General features: G+C 36.8%; 2 protein-coding genes across 3 annotated transcripts in view; both read right to left on the minus strand.

Annotated features, from left to right (window-relative positions):
- LOC106690144 (uncharacterized) overlaps positions 1-10,067 on the minus strand; it is a gene marked incomplete at its 3' end in the record, with an annotated part of 14,527 nt that extends 4,460 nt beyond the window's left edge. Inside the window, 4 exon segments of the mRNA XM_014435469.3 lie at positions 1,235-1,489; positions 3,006-3,466; positions 9,081-9,250; positions 9,952-10,067. Coding sequence (XP_014290955.1) covers positions 1,235-1,489; positions 3,006-3,466; positions 9,081-9,183 — 819 coding nt within the window.
- Positions 10,068-12,301: 2,234 nt separating this feature from the next.
- LOC106690145 (uncharacterized) overlaps positions 12,302-16,824 on the minus strand; it is a 27,415-nt gene continuing 22,892 nt past the window's right edge. For both annotated transcript variants that reach the window (XM_014435471.2, XM_014435470.2), the window contains one exon: positions 12,302-12,470. In XM_014435471.2, the coding sequence (XP_014290957.1) occupies positions 12,345-12,470 (126 nt within the window). In that variant the 3' untranslated portion in view covers positions 12,302-12,344. The remainder of the gene's footprint in view (positions 12,471-16,824) is intronic.

Below are 16,824 nucleotides of genomic sequence, written 5' to 3' on the forward strand. Positions count from 1 at the left end.
CCTTTTTCAAATTAACTTGTTTCTTTTTACTATTAGAAGGGAATTGTTTCTTTTACCAATATCATTATTTTTTGTTATTTATTTTACTTTCCTCTTTTATTAAGAAGCATTATTCTTATCTATTTATTTTTTTTTTTTCTTTTAATATGAACATTGTATATAGTTAGGGGTGTCATTTGTATGACTATACCTTCTCATAATCAACAGTTAAAAAATATATATAATATAAGTTATATCAACCATGTAAGGCCCACCAGGCCGATCTGGTAGAAAAATAAAATAAAATAAAAGGAGAGGGTCAGTGCGTTTGAGGGGTCTCTCTTTACACCCTCACTTAATGTAACAACGTAGGTCGAAACTTCGGCAGAATATAATTAAATAGTTATTGATATTTTTTCTTCCTTTTTAACCGCAGCCCTGACCATTTCCTTCTTTTTGTTTAGGTTTACCTACTACTATAGTTTGCCTTATCTACTATTATTTGTTTAGCCTTACCTACTATCTATAGATTGGCCCCTTGGAAATACCAGTCTTACAAAATGGATCTAACTATGAAACGTCAGAACCACGACTCAAATAAAATTAAATTCTTAAATTAGATACAAAAATATTCAAATTATGAAATAATTTACACTGACGGCTCCAAACAAAATGAAAATGTCGGTTATGCAATAATAATATATGGGACACCCACATACTCAACAATATTTACAGCTGAACTTCATTTATTCATAGAAAGTGAATACTCAAACATACTCATTTTAACAGAAATGTTTAAAAAAAACACACACAAAAGTGGACAAGTGCTATAAGGGGAAACAGAAGAGAAGAAGTGGTTGTTGCAAGTGTAAGAATAGGACATTCCGAATTAACACACCTCCACTTAATCACAAAAGAGGTCCAACCTATTTGCCAAACCTGTCAGTCCCCATTATCGATAAAGCATATAATTGAAGAATCCTCATCACTTCGAAAATAATAAAATTCCTCGTACAAGAGAATTAGCCCTTAAAGACTCAGCAGAATCCATAAACAAAATAATAAAATTTCTTTATTATAAACTTTATACTAAAATATAGTCCACCAATATCGACCAGTATAAAAAGGAAATAGTCTACATTCAACTATCAAATGTCAAAGACAAGAAGATAAATAAAGGGTGTAATAACCTAGATGTTGATCGCCCTGAATAAAAATCTAATCTAATCTAATCTACTACTATAGATGCTGTTACCTTTTCTTTTTGTTGGCAGATGTCACATTGTTCGTCAATAAAGTTATTGGCCCTCCTCTTTACCCTCTTCTTCCGTTTATTCCTCACTTTCTCGAGACCTTTCTCAGCGATCGATAATATTGTCGCCAGGTTATCCTTCAACCTACGGGCTTCATCGGCCATCCTCTCGATCATCTTTGTGTTGGTATTTGTCAGATTTCCAGTGATGATTTTCAAAGCTATTTTGCATATTTCATGTTTCTTCATTAACTTATCCTGTGTGTAAGATATTAATTTGCGTTTTAATTCATTAAAAAAACACAATAAAGCAAAAATATAAATTATTTTAGTTTACCAATTAGTGGATAGGGAGCCATCGGAATTTATGATAAAACGTAGATCAAGAAAAGGGAGGGAATGGTCATTTTCACCTTCAACAGTAAACCGAAGACGAGGGTGGTAGCTGTTAAAGGCTGATAGGATCTGGGAGATTCTGTCAGGATTGAGGACAAGGAAGAGATCGTCCACGTACTTTTTAATGCAAATTATGTCTTGTGAGAAGAGAGGTATTATAGAGTCGAGAAGGTCATTAAGAACAATATTAGAGATATCTGGAGCAAGGCAGTTCCCCATCGCATGTCCGCTAATTTAGTGGTAAACTTTATCTTGAAAAGTCAGGTAACCAGAATTACAGCAAAGTTCTAAAGCAGAAATAAATGAGGTGAGGTTAAGCGTGGTATGAGGTTGAATTATAGTCCAGTTCTTCTCAACGATATGAAGGGCTTTGTCAATGGGGATGTTAGTAAAAAGGCTTTCGGCATCAAAGGAGGTTAAGATAAAGTTCTCAGGTATGTTGTACGTGGACGATCTCTTCCTGGTCCTCAATCCTGACAGAATCCCCGAGACCCTATCAGTCTTTAATTCCTACCACCCTCGTCTTCGGTTTACTGTTGAAGGTGAAACTGACCACTCCCTCCCTTTTCTTGACCTACTTATTATCATAAATTATTTTAAAAAACTAATCTCAAGTTTTGATTCAGGGAAATCATATGATTTTCATAAAGATAGCAAACATTTTAAAGGTAAATTTCTGAGGGAGATAATTTATGGGAGATAAACTGAACGTAAATGTTTGAGGGTAGTACCAGGAGAACGATGATTCGGTGATACAGATATAGGAGGAAATACGTTCGAACAGGTAGATAAGTTTAAATATTTAGGTTCTATGGTAACTATAAAAAGCGAAATTGATGAGGAAATAATAGTGAGTTTGAAGGTAGGATTAAGTAACATGCTTGTTATTTTTCAATTTCGAAATTGCTTAGCTCGAAAAACTTAAAAATTAGACTTTACAAAACTATTATCCTTCCCACTGTTCTTTATAGATGCGAGACGTTGCGAAGGGATGATCAGCGTCTTATGGTTTTCGAAAATAAAGTATCACGCAAATTATTCGGACCGAAATGGATGAATTAAAGGGAGACTTTAGAACACTGTTTAGAACTGTCTTTTATCACTTTTGAAATATTTGCTTGAAACGGTAAGATGAGACTTTAGCATAGTTAAATCAACAATATTTAAAAAACGCCTGAAATCAGAAAACGGTGTGTAAAAACAGAAATTCCAACTCGAACGGACCCGCCTCACTAAGGCCCTCAGGGGGTTACGGTCCATCATCATTTTTGTTGAAACCTTACTCACTGCGCCAACCCGCTCCTATTGCACTCAATGATATAGTGAATTATTAATATTATAAATATTAATATATAATTAGTGAAATACACAATGTTACCATCAGGACGGTAATAGTCTTCCTATATTCTTCTTCTTCTATTTCCAAATTCTTTAAGTCATCGTCGACTATCGACTCCTCGTCTTTGATTGCCTCTGAGAAGAGTTTTTTCTTGTGGAGGAACTCTACTAACCTTTCCCACTCTTCCTTCAATGTAGCATCAGACCGTTTCAACATCTTCTGGCATTTTTTATTTTCTATATTGAATAAACCAGTTATCGAAGATAAGTCTAGGTCGTATTTATTTTTCATCATTTCAATTAAACTAAATTTTATAATGTCGTTCAATGACTTGGTGTGCTTATTGACCACAGCTTCCACTTGGGCTAGCCCTTTTACACCGAGTTTATCAAAGGCTGGGCCGTAAACATCTAGAATATTCTCTTCAAATTTTTTCATAGACATGCCTTCAGTCTTCAAATCAACTGACAACTTCCAACGCTCGTCTCCGGCTTTTAGAGCTGAAACAGTGTTATTTATTTATATCATATATGCAGGGTATTTCAGGGTTAAGTGGCCAAATGGTAACTTATATATAGTATTAGTACTTATATACAGTACCCATCGTAACTTATATATATATAAGTTACGGACTGTCAGCTGACAGGTCCATATCAGCTGATCGAGAACAGCTGACCTATTGTATATATATATATAAGTTACGGACTGTCAGCTGACAGGTCCATATCAGCTGATCGAGAACAGCTGACCGATTGTATATATATAGACGGACAGGCTCCGCAAATAGATCAGTCTTTGACAGCACTTCAAGCGTTTCACATCGCACTCCTCTCTCTCCTATTATTTTTTGTTTCACTTGAGTGAAAGATAACTGGTGCCGACACCCGGGAACTTTAGATACCGGTTAATTTTCAGTCTAAAAGAAATTTTTTTTTCATTGTTCTCTTTGAATTATGACCAGTAACGGATTAGTGAGAAAAGCAGTTCTGAACCTAGAGAATATGAACCAACTTCAAGCTGCAGACAACCAAACTCAAGCTGCAGTCAACCAAGCTTTAGCAGCTGCCAACCAACCTCCGCAGGTGATTCTACCATTACCAGAAGTCTCTTTAGCGCAATTTCATGCCACGACGCTAGAATGGATCAAGGTCCGTACGGCAACTGCCCAGGACCTGAGAATGGCGGTATCGGACATAGAAAAATTCACCGGAAAGACCGGGGAGTTAAATATTTTAAAAGGGGGCGATCGCCTGATGGGGCAAATAGAAGCGAAGATGTCGGAGGATCTATTGGACAACGAGGATGCAAAAGCGCTGAAAGCAGCGGTAGTCTGCCGTGTAAAAAGAAGTATCCTTAATCAGATTCAGGCAGATGAAGAGACCTCGTGGAAGGTCATCAAAGAAAGATTAAAGAAGGCATTCGGAGGAGGACGGTGGACCCCGGAGGAGGATATATTCATGATGTTCAAAGAAACGAAAAAACCGAGACAGTCTAATGGTCACTATGCCGCAGAACTCCTGGCACGCTATAACAGAATTCAAGACAAATTCAGCAAGATGTTGGAGACGATCCAAGTACAGGGTCGAATGCAATTCCTATCCACGGTACTGAAGATTCAGTTGAGAAAAGAACTCTCGTTTGTGGAATGTGCTCAAGATCTTATAGAGACAAGCGCTAGGGAGGTGGAGGCCTGAATGGAAGTAGAAAGAGAGAGCACAGAGATGCTAGGAGAGAGAGAACTATATAGAGCGTCTCAGGCGAGACCAAGAAACAATGGTCGCGAAGGACGAATGGATCCGCGAGTGAAGCCACAGAAGAATGGTCAGTAAGAACAGAGGACTTGGAGAAGAACCGGATAAACTGCTAGAAGAAGAGGAGAGTTTTGAGGAGTGTGCCCACAGAGAGGCGACCGCACGTTAGAGAACCATCATGTGAGAGGAGAGCACGACGGTCTGCCTATTATACGAGGAAAGAGAGGAGTAAGCTGTCTGGTAGACACTGGGAGTTCAAACACAATCGTCTGCCGAGAGGCCCTTGACAGATTGAATGATGGAGAGAGGAAACTACAAGTCAGAGTATGTAATTGTCAGTTGATCACTCTGGGTGGGCCCTGCAGCATCGAAGGGGAAACTGAAATGTAATTGAGTAACTGGGGTGCTAAAGGAGAGAAAGTAACTGTCCATGTAATGGGAAAAATGCCCCGAGACTACCAGATAATCATTGGTTGTGATCATTTGGAAAAGGTGGGAGCAAAGATAAAAAATAGTGGGGGTCATTGGGATATTAGAATTGGAGGGAAGAAGTACAGATGCCAGAAACTCGTGGATGACGGTAAAGCGAGAGTTGGAGTAATTAACATGAGAATGAGGGAGTTCGGCCTCAAGCTTTCCCGAGAAAAGTCAGCACTAGGGCAAGAGCACATAAATTTTTTGGGGCATACCATCTCCCGACAGGGTGTGAGACCGGACGTCCAGAAGGTGTCGGCTCTGCAAAGGATGGAGGTACCAACAGATGCGAAGGGGATTCGGGGATTACTGCCTGCTGGACGAAGAGGAGGCTAATTCGTTGAGAGCGGCAGTAATCTGCCGAATAAAACGGAACATCCTAAACCAAATCCAGGCTGATCAGGACACGCCGTGGAGTCTAGTAAAGGATAGATTAAAAAAGGCATTTGGCGGTGGCAGATGGACACTCGAGGAAGACATTTTTGGGATGTTCCGTGAAGAGAAGAAGCCGAGGCAAAGTAACGGGCAGTTCGCCGGAGTTCTCTTTACCCGTTTCAATCAGATTATGGAGAAGATGGGAGAAACGAGAAGCATAGCGGAGGTGCAAGCTATTATGGGATTCCTGTCCACCATTCTAAAAGTACAACTCGCCAGGGAGACAGGTAGACGAGAGGACCTGCCAGGAGTCACTTTCATGGATTTTCGCAGGAGATGATGGACGCCAGCGCTAGGGAAGAGGTAGCTAGGATGGGAATCGAAGAGGCAGGTTGGACAAGGGTCTCGTACTGTCGACCGAAAGCTGCACCAAGCTCGTGGAGAAGGAGAGAGTTTCGAGATAGCGGAAGGGAAAGAAGTGGGACCACAGAAAGACGACCGAACCAAGGGAGCAAGCCGAAGGTTAGTGTAAGGAGAGAGGATCGGAGATGCCATGGTTGTGGCAGAACTGGGCATTTTGTGCCACAGTGCCCTCGTACAAAATGCTATGAGTGTGGAAACGAAGGACATGTGGCGAGGCATTGCCCGTATCTATTCAGACGGAGGAATGCGAACCAGGGCGAACCCATGGAGGTGAATGCCCAGAGAGTGGGGAGAGGAGGAATTCCAAGGAGATCGTACGGATCAGAGACAGACTCGGCCGAAACGTCCGAGGCATTGGAAACAGAGCCGGAGGGAGGTGAGAAAGTAAGATTTGAGAAGGTAAGAAGAGGAGGGAGGCGAGCGGAGGAGGAAGGAAGAAGAGAGGAAGAAATCTGAGGTGCGTACCGGTGGAGAGGCGGTCGCATGATGGTGAGTTGCAGCGTTGAAGGAAAGCGTGCCGGTCTGCCTATTTTCTGCGTGGGAGGAGTGCGGTGCCTTGTCGACACCGGAAGTTCAAACTCCATATTGTGCAGTGGAGCGTTGGAGAGGCTGAGAGGTGGAGAGGAGACACCCCAGGTGAAAGTATGTAAGTGTAAATTAATCACCCTGGGTGGGCTCTGTAGCGTCGAAGGCGAGGCAAGTATGGGGTTGAGTCAGTGGGGGGTAACCGATTCGATTACGGTATATGTGGTCAAAGAAATGCCTCGGGAATATAAGGCAATTATAGGATGTGATTTGTTGGGTAGAGTGGGCGCGAGAGTTAAGAATACTGCAGGGCGATGGCATATCAGAAAAAGGGGTTACACATTTCCGTCTCAGGAACTAGGAAAGGATGGTAGCGTACGGGTGGGGGCAATTGGTAGTGACGGAAATTGGAGGCAGGGTATCATGCAGTAGTTTGAGGATATATTCTTTAAAGAAGGGGAGGTGTTATCGGCAACGGGGGAGACGGTGCACGAAATAGAGTTAAAGCGAGAAAAGGTAACCTATGTGAAGGAACGTCGATATCCACAGGCGGGGATATCCCATATACGGGAGGAAATCGAGATTTTAAGGAAACAAGACATTATTGTCAATAGTACTTCGCCCTACAATAGTCCCTTATGTGCGGTGAAAAAGAAAGCAGTAGCGGGGGAGCAAAAGGAGAAGTACCAAGTAGTCATCGACTATCGAAAATTAATCGAGAATACGGTGGATGAGCGGTATCCTATTCCCCGGTTGGACGATATACTGGACAGGTTCAAATAAGGATGCTTCCAAGAGACCAACCGAAAACGGTATTCACGTTTGAACGTGGCCACTACGAGTTTAAGCGGATGCCGTTTGGACCGTATGTGTTGGGGAGGCGATTTAGGATCCAAACTGACCACCGACCTCTTCTGTGGGTAGGAAAACTGAAGGAGTCCTCTGCGCGCATCACCCGCTGGAAGGAGTTGCTAGGGCAGTTTAATATGGAGATAGTGTATAAGCCAGGGAAGGAGAATGTGGTCGCGGATTGGTTGTCTCGGGCACTAATCACAAATGGGGTAGTGGAGGAACAAAGAGAACCAGCGGGGGACGTCCGAAAATTCCTAAGAGAATGGACTCCAGGGGAAGGGGAAACGTCTAACACGCAGCCGCGGGAGGAAGGAACTCCGTCGTCGGGGAATGATAGCTCTACGGGAGATAGACCGTCCGAGATTGAGGAAAAAAGGCAGGAAGAACTCATTACCTCTATGTAGGGAACGAAGTTATATGGGAAAAAATCAAACGGCTGTGGAGACTCGAACAAATAAGGATCGATAGGACCTTTGCCCGTTGCGCGATGATGGTGGAGACGAAGAACGGCAAAAGGAAGTTACTCTAGCTCACCACCAAGGAAATACTAATCATCGCGGTGTGAGCGAGACACGTTACAAGCCCTCAAGCGTCGCTATTTTTGTTGGGGGTGAAGAAGACGGTCCAGGAAGTTATAGGAGGTTGCGATATATGCCTTAGTACGAAGTACGACCGCCACCCGCCTAAGGCCGTGCAAGAGGAAACACCAAGGTTTCAAGTGGACAACTGTCATCGACCTCTTTAGTAAAGTGGCCATGGCACATCAGGCTCAAGATAGGACAGCGGAAGCAGTAATAGCCGCGCTTAGAACATGGTTCCTATTTTATGGGGTCCCAAGACGAATTTCTTCCGACGGGGGTCGAGAATTCGATAATGCCACAATCAGGGGAGAGATGCAGACTCTAGAAGTAGATTGGCATATTAACACTCCGGCCATCCTAAAAGTAGAGGGGGTATAGAAAGTCTGAGTGTTCATTTGCGGGTTTATCATGCAGACAAAGGGCTGCATAAATATATATTTATATGTATCGAGGTATTTACAATTATTAATATTATAAAAGCCTTTGCCATATGTCTTTTCATACCTGTGCCGGGTATATCAACAAAGGGCACAGGTGAAAGGGTCCTTCCTGAACAAATATATTAAAAACAGGTATTGCCTGCTGGCTTTGTCAGTATGCATGTCAATTATAAACACGGAGACATGGAGGAGTACTGAAGATAGAAGTAAGAAGACGGGCTAGAGAAGAGCATGGACGTGGAGAAGTCCTGAGAGCTCTTTAGAAATGAAACTCCACGGCTGAGATGAAACCCACGGTTATGACACCAATGCCAAGACTTAAGCACTACATACCTCGACACGCACCACCCAAATCAGCACCTATATATATGCATATATGTATAAGCTATAATGTAATAATCATATTTTATGGCATTTCAATCATCATAATAACATCATTTATCTTATTATATTATATAACTAATGGTAATGATATTTTATAAATACAAAGGTATTTAATTGGTAACTGGTAAATACACAAAAAGCCTTTGGAAATAATAGTTTTGAAGGACTCAATATAAATTGATTAACTTATTTTTGGATATATTAACTTATTATTGCCTTCAGCGATTAATCTGGCATCCAGAGACAAATACATATGCGATACATACATACAGATGTGAATTATATAATATCACTAAATTCTAAACTTACCTTCCACTATATCCTTCATAGTATCTTTATTTTTAATCTCGTCTAGTGGGGATTGGTGTTTATCAACGCCGTACCAATTCGTATTCATGCTTTTCAGTACCATCTTGTTTGCTAATAGCTTATTAAAATTAATTGGTTTTCATAAAGTGACACTACGAATTCTATGAGCACTGAATAATAGAAAAAAAAAACATATGAGCTTCAGATAAATAAAATAAAAACTTAATTAATACAACGTATAGAAACAGTTGGTTTATATCAAAAAGAAATTCTTGTTTTGAATAATAACTTCTTATATCTTTGATTAAATATGGTATCCAATTTTTCATTGGACGAATAAAAATATTTTTCTATACAATCTTCGATCCTTTGGGCTTTCTAAAAAACAATTTTAACTACATCCCTAACCATAGAGTACAAGACCCCAAGAGGAGAAAAAAAGGCAGTTTTTTTTTTTTTTTATACTTGACTAAAAAATATGTATCATTACTCGTCAAAATTGATGAGTCTGCCATGTATAGTTATGGGGAATAAAAAAATGGCGACTGTTTGAAAAAGTTAAAAATTAATTTTTCATTCGGAGCTGTATATCTTAAAAAGTAGGAACAACACTAGAAAACCTAAGACGACATCATTTAAAGTAGAGTAAATTTGCTAAAATATAAGCCCTAATAGAGCTATTTACGTTCAATAGTTCTCGAGATATAGCTTTTTAAAATGCCACATTTAATAAAAAATGCAATAAAAAATAAGTAGTTAGTGAGTTTATTTTGAAAAATATTTATCTCAAAAACTATTCGACGTACAACTGTCTATTAACACTTAAATTAAAGCTAATTTAATACACTATATAGTAGTTAATGACATTTACCTTGGTAGCAGAACTAATTTTCATGTTTTTAAACAAACGAATTCACAAAATGTTGATTTCTAGTTGTTAGGACAGACTTTTTAGATATATGAAAAAGTATATCTCTGAAAGTATTTGACGTACAGGTGACTGCTAGTACTCAAATTAGTTTAATGTTCTATAAAGTAGTTTATTATATAATATTCGTATATGGATATGATTTTTGTATCATATTCATTAAGATTTGTATTAAAGTACTTTAATGAAAGCTACCTATAATTACTAGTCTAAATTCATGAGTCATCCAAGTATTAAAGGTAGAGTTAATAAAAAATGGCGGCTATTTCAAAACGTTAAAAATTAATTTTAACGTCGGAGCTCTATAACTTAAAAACTAACGACAACACTTGAAAATCTTAGAGAACATTATTTAAAGAAGAGTAATTTTACTGAAATATTAGCCCTAAAAGAGCTATTTACGCCCAATAGTTCTCGAGATAAGGCTTATTAAAAAGCAAAATTTCTTAAAAATCGACTGAAAGATTAGTAGTTAGTTAATTTATTTTGAGAAATCTATATTGAGGAACTATGTGACGTACTGATGTCTATTAGCACTCAAATTAAAGCTAGTTTAAAGGACTATTTAGATTAAATGGTTCTGACTCCCTTTGAAGATGTGATACACTCTATACCAGAAGGCCACGACAATGGGAGGATCAGTCCTTAGGGATACTAGCCGTAAATCCTCGGAGGATGGCAACTTCAGTCAGCACGGAACTATTCTACAGGCACGAATGGGATTGTTAGTCCTATAGGAATTAAATACAAAAAACAGATACAGGAATCAGGAGATATCCATAGAAGGTCTTTCAATTTTTTGTGAGTCCACTTAGTACAAGGGCCAGGAATAAAAAAAGGCAGTAATCGCACCCCAATTTTGATTACTTCAATAAAAACTATGTATAATTACTAGTCAAAATTGATGAGTCTGCCAAGTATAGGTAGGAGGATTAAAAAATGGTGGCTGTTTCAAAACCTTAATTTTTCATTCGGAGCTCTATATCGTAAAAACTACTAAAAACAATAGAAAATCTAGGAGAACATTATTTAAAGAAGAGTAAATTTTCTGAAATATTAGCTCTAAAAGACCTATTTACGTCCAATAGTTCTCGAGATATAGCTTTTTAAAAAGAAAAATTTATTAGTAGTTAGTTAATTTATTTTGAGAAATCTATATCTCAGGAACTATGTGACGTACAGATGTCTATTAGCACTACAATTTAAGCTATTTAATGGATATAAAGAAGTTTCTGACCTTTACCTTCGTAGGAATACTAGTTTTCATGATATTTGCTATAATAAATTGATTTATACATGTTCGGACCATAAGTTTGATTTATGAAAAACTTCATGGACGTACAGATTTCTGCTAGCGCTCAAATTAAAGCATTATTATATATTAAATTTAGTGAAAAATAGATAAATATATTGATCTTTGCAGGAGTAGTAGTTTTTATGATATTTGACAAAGTGTTAATTTCTAGTTGTTCGTATAAAATGTTGGATTTTTGAAAAAATATATCTCTAGATCCATAAGACGCACATGTGTCTGCCAACACTCAAAATAAAGGAAATTTAACTTTCTATAAAGTAGTTTATGACACTTATCTTATGATATTCACATATGAATATAAATTTGGCAAATGAAAATTTGTCCGAACAACTATAAATCAATTCATTTAAGCAAATTTCATGAAAACAACTATTCCTACGAAGGTAAAGGTCATAAACTTCTTTTTATTCCATTAAGCTAGCTTTAATTTGAGTGTTAATAGTCATCTGTACGTCAAATGGTTTTTGAGACATAAGTTTCAAAATAATTTCACTAACAACTGATCTTTCAGTACGTCCCATACTCCATTTTTATGATATGTTGCTTTTTAAAAAGCTATACCTCGAAAACTATTAAACGTAAACAACTCTGTTAGAGCTCATATTTTAGCAAATTTACTCTTCTTTAAATGACGTTCTCTTAGGTTTTCTTGTGTTGTTCCTATTTTTTAAGATATAGAGCTCCGAATGAAAAATAATTTCTTTTTACCGTTTTGAAAAAGCCGCCATTTTTTATTCTCTCTACCTAAAATTGGCAGACTCATCAATTTTGACTAGTAATTATACATAGTTTTCATTAAAGTAATCAAAAATTGGGGTGAGATAACTGCCTTTTTTCTCCTCTTGGGCTCTTGTACTATTATTTATTGAAAAGCCTCTCCTTTACCACCTCACTTCTTAGTACAATTATGCAAGTTAATTTGAACTGGAATGATTTATTTTATGATTACGCCTATAAATAAATAAAGAAAAAAACATGTCATGTGCAGTTTATCTTTAATCCCAAATATTCTTGGGTGTGATCAAATCGAACATCTTTTTAATGTGACACCACAAACCATGCAGTCTCTCTTTGTTACTGTTACACCTTTCTTTTCAATCGGTTTTTTTACCACACTGTTTCTAAAATCTCTGAGAAAGTTATTTTCCTGTAAAAAAAAAAAAAGGAAAATATTTTGCATAATAATGATTAGAAAATGTATTAAAGCTACCTAAAATTGACGATTTCTTTTTTTTGGAAAGCTTTAAAAGAACAAAAAAATATAAAAAAGCTAGCTCAGATATAAACCTTTATTTGATTAATCTAACATTAAAAATTAAAATCAATCCCACCAGATCACCTTTACTCTCCGTCGTAAACCTCTGCCCTCCTGTTCTACAGTATTCTTTCTAAAAACTCCACTAACGCCTGTTGTACAGATTCGATACTTAGGATTCCGATTGCTACAACAGTAACTTGACAATCGCTCTAAACTTCCCATTCACTACAAAAAAATTAGTATACACTACAATAATCAGACCAATTTGGACATATGGAATTGAGCTCTGGGGCTCCACCAAACCATCAAATTCTTCCCGCATCCAATCGTTACAATCCAAAATCCTACGTAAAATCCTCGATTCTCCTTATTACGTCACTAATAAACTCATTCACAAAGACCTTAACATCCCATTCGTTGCAGATTTGACCCAAAACAGATATGCGTCTTTTCATTCCAAACTCCTTAACCATCTTAACCCATTAATTCTTAATCTTTCATCCTTAACAATCCCTGATAATCCTCCGAGGCTTCTGAAAAGAAGATGGCCACGGAACCTTCTAATTTAAATTAATGTTTGACGTATCACCAATGGGTGGTTCCTTCCCAAGATTTTCAAGTGTATATGAAACATACTACATATTTACCTATGTATTATTGTGTACAGTTGTAAATTTCATTAAATAAATAATTTAAAAAAAAATAGAAAAAAAAATTAAAATCTGTACAACTACGACCAATGAAGGGTCAGGGGTTCAGTACTTTGAAAGGAATTACTGTTACTAAACCAACGGTTGTTCAAGAAGATGACTTGGTCAGAATCATGCTCGACTCCCAAAAGTTTACTAAATTAAGGGTAACTAATTTAGGCTGGGTGGACCGCAGGAGAGCTCCTGAAGCTACAGGGTTGACTCATGACTACAGTGTAACAGAAAACAATTTTCAGTCAGTCGGATACGAACCCGGGTCCTTGGGCTAATAGCATCGCACCTTACCACGCTGCTACCGCGCTCCCTGGTCTAATTTTAATGGAACATAAGAAAACATACCCATATAATAATCAAAAGAGTTAGAATAAAATAATGAATAAAAGCAAGATTAGCAAAATAAATTACAAAAACAATAGATATATAAAATAAATGCAGGTCGACGATTCTGAAAAAAAGTTGATCCAGTCCAATAGGTCAGGGGAAAATAGTTTGCTGTCAAGATCTGTAGGTCGCCACTACGTAGCTATAAAGTTGGTTGACCCACATCTGTAAAGGCTCATCAACAGTCGAAATGTACAAAAGCCAAGATGGCCACCCACACTCTTATTGAGGGCAGACAGGATCAGGTGGTTGTAATGAATTATACGTGCCAGCTAATTAGCAACAACTCATACTTCAGTCAAAGGCCAGAAACGAAGAAAAGGTCTGGTTCTGGACTGTAATGATGACTAAAACATTCGAAATGTCCAAAGAGTAACACCAGCTAAACGCAGACGTGGCTGTTCAGAAACTGTAATGGCCAATGATTAGCTGGAACTTATTTAAAAATGAAGATGGTTGGCCTGTTGCTAGGCGATGCCTTTGCAACTGTTTCTTGTACATAATAATAACACATATTTTTCTTCTCAGATAGGAAGGTAAATATGTCTAATGAGGAAAGGGTGGGTGAATAGGTTAGAACTAATTGGTAATGGAAGATTTCCAAGACGTCGGAGTAGATGGAGCCTAGAAAATGACAGTTTGTTATAGGGTTGTGTTCTTTATTATAGGGTGCGTGACATGACAATACCTGGTGCATTCTGGACAATAAACAACATTAATGTGTTGTGCCTTACAGACATAAAAATGGATGGAAAAAAATTCAGCCATTTCACTTCAATCTTTGATTACTTTGATGAAAACTAAGTATAATTATTAGTTGACATTGGTGAGTCTGCCATGTATAGGTAGGGGGAATAAATAATGACGTCTGTTTTAAAACTTTGATGGACTTTATTTTTTCATTCGGAGCTCTCTATCGTTAAAACTACATATCAGTTAGAGCTAAACAAGAGCCCTAATAGAGCTGATTACCTTTAATAATTCCTGAGATACAGAGTTTTTTTAAAAAAGCAATGTTTCATAAAAAAATGTACTAAAAAATCAGTAGTTTGTGAATTTACTGTATGAAATCTATATCTCATATCTAAAACATCATTTGAACTAGAGTAAATTTGCTAAAACTAATAAACTATAAAATTCTTTATCTACATTCAACTAGCTTTAAAATAGTACAAGAGCCCAAGAGGAGAAAGGCAAGCCAAAAGGCAGTTCTCTCAACCTAATTTTTGATTACCTTAATAAAAACTATGTATAATTACTAGTCGAAATTGATGAGTCTGCCAAGTAGGGGGAATAAAAAATGGCGGCTGTAAAACAACTAATTTTTTATTCGGAGCTCTATATCTCAAAAAGTAAGAACAACACAAGAAAATCTAAGAGAACACCATTTAAAGAAGAGAAAATTTGCTAAACTATGAGCCCTAATAGAGTTATTTACGTTAAATAGTTTTTGAGATATAGCTTTTTAAAAAGCAACATTTCAGAAAAATATTGTATGGGATGTACTGAAAGATCAGTAGTTAGAGAATTTATTTTGAAAAATCTACATCTCAAAAACCATTTGACGTACAGATGTCTATTAGCACTCAAATTAAAGCTAGTTTAATGAGCTGTAAAGTAGTTTAGAATGTTTATCTTCGTAGGAGTAATAGTTTACATGAAATTTGCTAAAATAAATTGATTTGCCAAATTTATATTCATATGTAAATACCATAAAAACTACTACTTCTACGCAGATAAATGTCATAAACTACTTTATAGTAAGTTAAATGTCCTTTATTTTGAGTGTTGGCAGACATATGTGCGTCTTATGGATCTAGAGATATATTTTTTGAAAATTCCAACATTTTATACGAACAACTATAAATTAACATTTTGTGAGTTTATTTTGTCAAATATCATAAAAACTACTACTCCTACCAAGATAAACATAATTAACTATTTTGTAGTAAATTTAACTAACTTTAATTTTAGCGCTCGCAAACATCTGTACATCAAATGGTTTCTGAAATGAAGTTTTTAATAAATCAAACTTATTGTCCGAACAACTATAAATCAATTCATTTAAGCAAATTTCATGAAAACTACTATTCCCACGATGGTAAAGGTCATAATCTTATTTATAGTCCATTAAACTAGCTTTAATTTGAGTGCTAATAGTCATCTGTATGTCTCATAGTTAACTACAACTAATAATCTTTCAGAAGATTTTTAAGAAATTTTGCTTTTTAAAAAGCTATATCTCAAGAACTATTGGACGTAAATAGCTCTTTAGGGCCAATTTTTTAGCAAATTTACTCATCTTTAAATAATGTTCTCTTAGATTTTCTAGTGTAGTTGGTAGTTTTTAAGACTTAGAGCTCCGACGTTAAAATTGGTTTTGAAATAGCCGCAATTTTTTATTAACCCTACCTTTTAATACTTGGAAGACTCATAAATTTCACTAGTAATTATACATAGTTTTCATTAAAGTAACCAAAAACTGGGGTGAGATAACTGCCTTTTTTTCTTCCCGGCGCTTGTACTAAAATGAGAGCTGGCAGACATCTGCGTTTCTAATGGTTCCTGATATATAGATTTCCCAAAACAAATTCGCCAACTACTGATTTTCAGTCCATTTCTCATGAATTGTTGCTAATAGAAAAACTGTATCTCAGGAACTATTGAATGTAAATAGCTCTATTTTAGTAAATTAAGTTTAGAGCTCATATTTTAGTAAATTAAGTTTAGAGCTCATATTTTAGTAAATTTTCTCTACGTTAAATGATGTTCTATTAGGATTTCTAGTGTTTTAGGTAGTTTTGACGGTATAGAGCTTCGATTAAAAAATTAATTTTTTTAAGGTTTTTAAACAGCCGCCATTTTTTATTTCCCCTAAATATACTTGGATGATTTATCAATTTAGACTATTTATTAAAGTAATCAAAAATTGAGGTTAAATAACTGATTTTTTTCTCCTCCATGGCTAGTGGACTATAACCACCTATCGTGAGAACCCTGTGAACTGTTCTAGAGAGTCAATTCCCAGAATTACCTTTTTATTGCTGTTCTTTAGTGATTTCAACGTTTACATTATTTATTCAAACATCTATACGAGGTGTGGTAGAAAAGTAATGAGACTGATTTTTTGAATGGAGAAGTTTGTCGGGGGG

Source organism: Halyomorpha halys, unplaced genomic scaffold, assembly GCF_000696795.3.
Source record: "Halyomorpha halys isolate HHAL.00 unplaced genomic scaffold, Hhal_1.1 Scaffold1593.1, whole genome shotgun sequence".
NCBI lineage: Eukaryota > Metazoa > Arthropoda > Insecta > Hemiptera > Pentatomidae > Halyomorpha > Halyomorpha halys.